Source organism: Schistosoma haematobium, chromosome 3, assembly GCF_000699445.3.
Source record: "Schistosoma haematobium chromosome 3, whole genome shotgun sequence".
Lineage (NCBI taxonomy): Eukaryota > Metazoa > Platyhelminthes > Trematoda > Strigeidida > Schistosomatidae > Schistosoma > Schistosoma haematobium.
Window position 1 is genome coordinate 31857693 of NC_067198.1, and position 8535 is coordinate 31866227.

At 33.3% G+C, this 8535-nt stretch overlaps 2 protein-coding genes across 2 annotated transcripts; one reads left to right on the forward strand and one right to left on the reverse strand.

The window, feature by feature from the left end:
* Positions 1–3547: 3547 nt before the first annotated feature.
* Positions 3548–4318, reverse strand: MS3_00005540 (uncharacterized protein; the record flags this gene model as incomplete). Its single annotated transcript, XM_035730361.2, has 1 exon — positions 3548–4318. One exon carries the CDS (start codon positions 4316–4318, stop codon positions 3548–3550), a length of 771 nt encoding a protein of 256 aa, XP_035585656.2.
* A 1793-nt stretch (positions 4319–6111) lies between these two features.
* Positions 6112–7438, forward strand: MS3_00005543 (uncharacterized protein). The gene has a single exon (XM_051213624.1). It carries the CDS (start codon positions 6143–6145, stop codon positions 7385–7387), a length of 1245 nt encoding a protein of 414 aa, XP_051069613.1. The 5' UTR covers positions 6112–6142; the 3' UTR covers positions 7388–7438.
* The last annotated feature ends 1097 nt before the right edge of the window (positions 7439–8535 follow it).

Consider the following 8535-nt stretch of genomic DNA (forward strand, 5'->3'; position numbering starts at 1 on the left):
ATTATAGGATTGGAACCAGCTATTTTTCGACCAAAAAATTTTGTTTTGAGAATATTTTATAAAGTTCCAGATGAAAATTCAATTCAAAAGTCAACTTCTATGGATATGAATTCTCAGCAAACACCTTTTCAATCGTCGGATTTAAATTCATCGTCACTTTTGAAGCAAATCGAATCGTCAAATATTGCTGTAAGTTATACATGTTGATAATGGTTTGTTTTTATCATTTGAAAACTTTCGTCCGTTTTTTTTTAAACTCTTTACTTGTTTGTTTCTGTCAATGTTGACATTTTGAAATTTAGCGTTGTTTATATTAATCAATTGTAAAATTATATTAGATCTATTTATAGGTAGTTATTGGTTGGAAATTTTTATCTAACGGCTGAGTATGAATGTGTTTGTTCAGTTCTCATGCGTGAAAATAAATCAACAATTTTAAGGAGTCGATTTTATTCTGAAATGGAACTACTAGGTTAATGCTTACTAATGTTTTAATATTAATTTCTAGTTTATATCAGTTCGTCAAGACTATTATTTATAGACGCCCAGTTTAGTCAGTCTCAAAGACAAACCATTATCATTTCTTTTTAAATCATTTTTTAACATCTAATATTTTGTAAACCAATTATTATCCTCATAACTTAGGTCGCATACAAAAAAATGTACACAAAAGTCACCTTTATAAATTATAAAACCTTTATCCCAGTTCATTTTTTTCTCACTAAGGCTTAGCTCATTTTTTATGATTCTTGATAACTCTGTAGGATAAACGTATATTATAACCATGTAAGTTTAGTCAAAATAGAATATATGCCAAGAAAAGAATGATCGATTGTAGACCTCAGCATCAATGGGAAGATTCAAGCGGCTAATACAAGCCGGTGGCTAAGTGGATAACGCGATGGCATTCGAAGCGAACGGTACTGTGTTCGAGTTCCAAAATGAACTCCAACTCGATGTAGGTACATCTAGATGAAAACTCCCAAACAGGATGAGACGTGCATCTTGAATTCCATTGTTAGCCACCATCCAACTATACCTATAATAAATTGTTTTGTTTAGAATCTGTGAATTAATAACTCCAGTGTTCTAAACTTCCGCTCTAATTTATTGCGTAAACATTTGTTTTACTCTTTAATATTAGGAAAAATATTTCTAAACTGTTCCGTCCACGTTGCATGTATACTCCGTTACAGTTTCATGTGACGTACGTCTCTCAGGATTATTTTACTTAAATTTCTCTTTTTTGATTTATAAATCTCATCAATCAGTGTTGAACCAAACAATAAAAACAAAAGTGTAACAGTTTTGTAGAATATTAAACTGGAAGTAAATGTAGCAAAGTGAAGGACAATTCAATAACCAAATCATAAACTCAATAAAACTTAATGGAAGCCTCAAACGAATCGAACTTAAAGTGCAGTTGTAAACTATCAAAAGTAATTTTGACATAGATAAGTCGATTAACATTTCATAGAACATTTGTGCGCATATATATACACTAAGCAAAAAAGACGGTATAAGTAAAGAATAGACATTAAACTGCATGTAAAAGTCTTCATTTAAGTCATTCCAATTTTACCACTGCTACAATACATTCGTAGACGAATTTTGGTCAAAACATTTACTACTGAATGATATAATTAGTGGTTTCAAGCATATGTAGACGAGCGTATCAGCGACATCTGCAAATAAATCGTTCCTCTAAAATGTGTGATATATAGATTGTGATGTTCAATACCTAGTTTTAGTATGATAGGATTTCCAATTGATATAATCACGACTTAGTAGCATTAGGTAATACTTATTTACAGCTAATCCAATCGCCCTCTGAATACCATTTCTCATTCAGCCATAAGAATACCACGGGCAAAAGCATAGCGTATGACTGTGAAGAACTAATATTTAACAAAAGCAAGACACCTCATGTACTTTTTATAGGCTGGTAGATCTAATAAATAGTTCAGCTAACCAGTAGGAGATTTATTCCAACCATATACCGAAATGAATCAAAATCTTAAGTGAAGATTACTCCTAACTCGCCAGCTAACAGCCTGAGATGTTCACTACTCTTAATTTAGCCTCTTTCAGTCACAAAGATGCTGTATTTTTCATTAATACTGTTACACCAAACGATTTACATAGAGAAATAAAGTTTACTCACATAATTACTACACCAATATACTATAAAACTAAAAACCATACAATCGACAGGTGTCCTTAAAATTTCATTATCATGAACGTTACTTACAGCACAGACTGTAAAGCCATATTACCATTTTGTAAAATCCCTTCTCTTCTGAAAGGTACAATATTACATCAGCATCAGGGAAAACGCATACGTATCGTATTTTTAACGCCTTAAACATAAATGTATCATTTAAAGGCATTTAACTTTGAATATTAATTAATCCTAAATTTGGTTCTAATTTGTCTCTGTGATTCATTTATTGCTTTTCTTCTTACTCTAAAACAATCGGACCCACGTAATACATTCTTTTTCATTAATAAATTCTGATTAAACTGTCTCATTAGTTACCGTAAAGAATTGATATAGGCTACAACTAAACTGCATAGCATAGTTTCTTTAGTTTACATTTCTATCTCAATAACAGTGTGGGGTCTTCAGTTCTGCAATTTTTTAAACCTTATAATGTAGCATAATCATAATTAAACACTATCTATAACAAATATATCACTTATGGTGTCTTAACTTGACTGATCATAGCTTTTCAGTAACAACTCGAGAAATCCAGCTTACGTTTAATTACTAGTGATCACAACTTGAACTTATCAAAAGAAAGTTTGTAAAGAATAGATGTAGATCAGCTTACAAATACGACAAGTAGGTAGTTGATAGAATCGGACCATCTTAACACAATATATTGCGACAAATGACTTCAGCGATATGAAACATTAAATGCCAACTGAGAACTTCAAGTAAATAGAACATACCTCAAAACTTGAAATATCTGAGTTCGACATTGTAAGGAATTGTGAATTTCCTTTAATGAAAAGTTCCAAGCCAACATTCACTTTCTATTTAGTGCTACCCAACGCCTTAAACTTTCACTGTTTAACACATTTCTTCAATGAGGTGTAACAGAGAAGAGAGCAGCATAATTAACACAAACTTTGTGAAGAAGTCAGTTATCGAAACTTGGCTAAAACTTTTGTATTACATAATTTAATTACCACCAACACTAAGGATTTACCGTCGAGTAAAGATGTGGAAGAGAAACAAATCCCTCAGTTAAATCCAATCGTTATTCAAATTCGATATGAGTATGACTCTCGCGTGATCTATTTCGGTTTGGGTGGCCGGGTATCATTGCTAGTACTCACAGAAGCGTTGTGGCTTAAAGTTCACTATACAGATATGAGCTGGGCTAATGTGGCACTGGGAAGTAGTGGGATACCAATTTAACTGATTTTACGAATCAACTAAACTGTCATAGAGACAGGTAGTAAATTCTTACAGAAAACAAAAAGAATATGAAGGTTTTATTTGATTCCTTTGTATTTTTATAACACATATATACATAAATTAAACTGATTCAGTGTCATACAACGCTTGACGAAGACATTTTACAAACATATAAACATCTTCAAAACAATTATACAATGGTATCGGTGTAATACGCAGAAAATTCGGCAGTCTATAATCACATATTGCACCTAATCTCAATAAATTTTCATATAGTTTTTTAACGTTTACATGATTAAAACTCAATGTTAACTGTGCTCCACGTTCCTCTGAACTCGATGGTGTAACTATACCATATTGATCACTAGTTAGAGCTAATGGACTCTCTGTAATTAGATATTCAAGGTAATTAGTTAGTTTGATTGATTTCTCTCTTAAATTATTCATACCGCCACATGATTTGATAATACCGATACTGACCGTCAAAGCTGCAGCTAATAATAATGGTGGATTAGACAATCGATAGGCATCAGCACCTTTCGCTAATTCCATATGTCCAGTCATATCGAATCGCGTTTCAGTTCTATGGCTCCACCAACCGGTTAGCTGGGGACCAGATATATCAGTAATTATTGTATTATCACTACTATTGACATCGTTGGACTCATTAAATTTCGGTCCATAACTTGATTCTTGATGATGATGTTTTTCATGAATAAACAATCCTCCCATAGCACCGGGACTACCATTTAAATATTTATATGAACACCATACAGCCATATCAACATCCCAATCATGCAGAAATAAAGGAATATTACCAACAGCATGTGCTAAATCCCATCCTACTGGACATTTACAGTATTGATGACCCCATTCAGTAATTAATTTCATATTGAATAATTGTCCTGTAACGTATTGTATTTCACGTACAGCCTTATTTTCACATCTAGTATTTGTTTGCAATTTCCCGCATCTTGCCGTTTGTATTCTTCACTACCTAGTTATTTACGCACTTCTTATTACGTAAAGATTTTAATGTTTTTTGATGACTATTCCAAGTCTATTTACCCACGTTTGACCTTCTATTTCCAATGTTTAACTATTGATAAGACTTTTGTTATCGTATTTTATCATTCTAACTACTATCATTACACCTGTCTTCCTACTATCAACTTGTAATTTTACTTATTGCGTGTGATGACCTATTCTATTTCATTGTGATTATTGACCCATATTGCCTTGATTGGTTTAACATTTTCGTATAAATATTCATGTATATTAGAGTAAAGCCTGATGACGATCTAATTGAAAACAATTGTTCGCTTACATGTGTTGTTCTAATTCTCACAATGGGAATATTTAATATTCTTAATATGTAAGTCATAATCACATTATTGTTCTCAAATGATTAAAGAGCGCCATCGTAACTTATGAAGAGGCGACATACTACCATTACGTAGTGCGCGATTCTCATTTCCATAAGGATCAGAAGCTGTATATTAACTTTGTTTATTTGAGAAACGGCCATAGAACACCCAGCGGATCCTCACAGGCGATTGGACTAAGGAGGTAATTTGAACAGTTTTATTACATCATTCATCAAGGACTGCTACGAGCACTCAATATTCAACCTTCATCTATTGTACGTTTAATAGTTGAATTCATGGGTCGATTAAAGCTAGACCACCTTAGAAAACCTGGATGCATTGGACGGCCGCTTCGCGCTAGTATGGGACTCCTCAGCAGTGCGTATCAACGGTCCCGCTCGTGGGATTCCAACCCAGGAACTTCGGTCTCGCACGCGAATGCTTAACCTCTAGACCACTAAACCGGTATCGGATAGTGTTAATGTACAACTTCAACCATGGTGGGCTAGCTTTAATCGACCCATCAATTCAACTATTAAATTACTACAATCTCCATAAAACCCCTTTCTGATAATAATCATCATGTGCTCAGTAGTGACTGGCTTTAAGAGGTATTTTCTGGGGTTCTAGTAAGAAGCTGTGACCAACCGTCATGCAATAATTGTCAACCCAATATGGAGAATTACAACCGAATAGAAACTAAGTCTTAAAATTACTTGACTATTTTCATATAACTGAATACAATGAACAGTTTGAAAACACTATTTCCCAGTCAATATCGCTACTACTTTGGGTAATTTTATCATAAACAAAGATGGGTTTATACTTTCTTACAAGCTCATTCGTTCAAATATCCAATCAGAACACAGTAGACAAAATTATATCTGTCTAACCATAACTCACTAACTAATCGGCCATATTTAAGGAAGGCTATGCAATTATACTTGCATAGTTCAGTTCAGCCAATAGACCCAATCTATTATTACCTATTATTAAGCAACCAATCAGATATTTGAATTCATATACTCTGGTTAACATAAATTTAAAGAATTCAGAAAGTGTGATATAGATTCACTTGGTTCCACTTCACTGTACACTAATGTCCAGTTCTATTGAAGAGTTGAAATATTTAGCCAATAAATACCAAGTGGATTTTGATTCGATCGATTTCGCCATAAAATTAGACGAGCATGATTCACTACACTCATACCAATCAGAATTTTATTTACCAGACTATAATCAAGTAATGAAAACAGTCCAATCCAATTCTACTGAACATAATCAATATTTAACTGATAAAAACGATGAAAATCATTCAAAGAAAATTATATACTTTTGTGGAAATTCCATGGGATTACAACCAAGACGTTTAAATGCCTATTTAAATGACATATTAAATCAATGGAGAAATTTAGGTGTATTAGCCTATCATTATGGTGAATTGCCAGCATCACATTGTGATAAACAATTATCCATTGATTGTGCTCAATGGATTGTTAACTCTAAACCAAGTGAAGTTAGTATTACTTGTAATTTAACAGTGAATATGCATGCATTGATTGCTAAATTCTACAGACCAAAAGGTGCGAAACACTGTGTACTAATTGAAGATGGAATCTTTCCAAGTGATTATTATGTGCTTGAATCACAAATTAATTGGCATGGTTTAAATCCGAATGATTGTATTATTAAATTGAAACCACGTATTAATGAATATTGTTTAAGAAATGAAGATATTTTCCACGAAATCCAAAAAAATCAACATAGAATTGCATTGATTTGGTTACCAGGAGTACAATACGTTACAGGACAATTATTCAATATGAAATTAATTACTGAATGGGGTCATCAATACTGTAAATGTCCAGTAGGATGGGATTTAGCACATGCTGTTGGTAATATTCCTTTATTTCTGCATGATTGGGATGTTGATATGGCTGTATGGTGTTCATATAAATATTTAAATGGTAGTCCCGGTGCTATGGGAGGATTGTTTATTCATGAAAAACATCATCATCAAGAATCAAGTTATGGACCGAAATTTAATGAGTCCAACGATGTCAATAGTAGTGATAATACAATAATTACTGATATATCTGGTCCCCAGCTAACCGGTTGGTGGAGCCATAGAACTGAAACGCGATTCGATATGACTGGACATATGGAATTAGCGAAAGGTGCTGATGCCTATCGATTGTCTAATCCACCATTATTATTAGCTGCAGCTTTGACGGTCAGTATCGGTATTATCAAATCATGTGGCGGTATGAATAATTTAAGAGAGAAATCAATCAAACTAACTAATTACCTTGAATATCTAATTACAGAGAGTCCATTAGCTCTAACTAGTGATCAATATGGTATAGTTACACCATCGAGTTCAGAGGAACGTGGAGCACAGTTAACATTGAGTTTTAATCATGTAAACGTTAAAAAACTATATGAAAATTTATTGAGATTAGGTGCAATATGTGATTATAGACTGCCGAATTTTCTGCGTATTACACCGATACCATTGTATAATAGTTTTGAAGATGTTTATATGTTTGTAAAATGTCTTCGTCAAGCGTTGTATGACACTGAATCAGTTTAATTTATGTATATATGTGTTATAAAAATACAAAGGAATCAAATAAAACCTTCATATTCTTTTTGTTTTCTGTAAGAATTTACTACCTGTCTCTATGACAGTTTAGTTGATTCGTAAAATCAGTTAAATTGGTATCCCACTACTTCCCAGTGCCACATTAGCCCAGCTCATATCTGTATAGTGAACTTTAAGCCACAACGCTTCTGTGAGTACTAGCAATGATACCCGGCCACCCAAACCGAAATAGATCACGCGAGAGTCATACTCATATCGAATTTGAATAACGATTGGATTTAACTGAGGGATTTGTTTCTCTTCCACATCTTTACTCGACGGTAAATCCTTAGTGTTGGTGGTAATTAAATTATGTAATACAAAAGTTTTAGCCAAGTTTCGATAACTGACTTCTTCACAAAGTTTGTGTTAATTATGCTGCTCTCTTCTCTGTTACACCTCATTGAAGAAATGTGTTAAACAGTGAAAGTTTAAGGCGTTGGGTAGCACTAAATAAAAAGTGAATCTTGGTATGAAAAACTGATAAATTACAGAAGTAATAAGATTTTTCAATATATTTTAAACAGATAATTATTTAATCAAATCTTTCAATGTTATTGTTTGTGGATAATCACCTTCCATTTATTTTTCAATACAAGTGAAATATTTATCATTTTCGAACATTTCTTCGTTAGGCTTTAACCCGATTACTTACCGACTCAATGGTCTAGAGGGTAAACATTCGCGTACGAGTTCCGAGGTCCTTCGTTCGAATCCTGCGCGCAGGATCGTGGTTGCGTGCTGCTGAGGAGTCCCATACTAGGAAGAAACGGCCGTTCAGTACTTCCTGGTTCTCAATGGTGATCTAGGTTTCATCGACTCTTGAATTCAATTATTATAATTTCTTCGTTTGTCTAGTGTGTTATCGCTTCGTATTAGAGTTCAAGTTTCACTGAATACTTCATTTTAATCATCTTAAGTTAATGATAGATATGTTCTCTGAACATGCCACTGCAGGTTACTGTAAATTATGAATGAAAAAAGCAAATAAAGCGAAGGTTAGAACTTGAAAGGAAAGCATCAGTTAAGGTTATGCTCTTATAAGAGGCATTTACTCATTAGATGAACAGAAAAGTGCTGGTTACTCTCCACATATA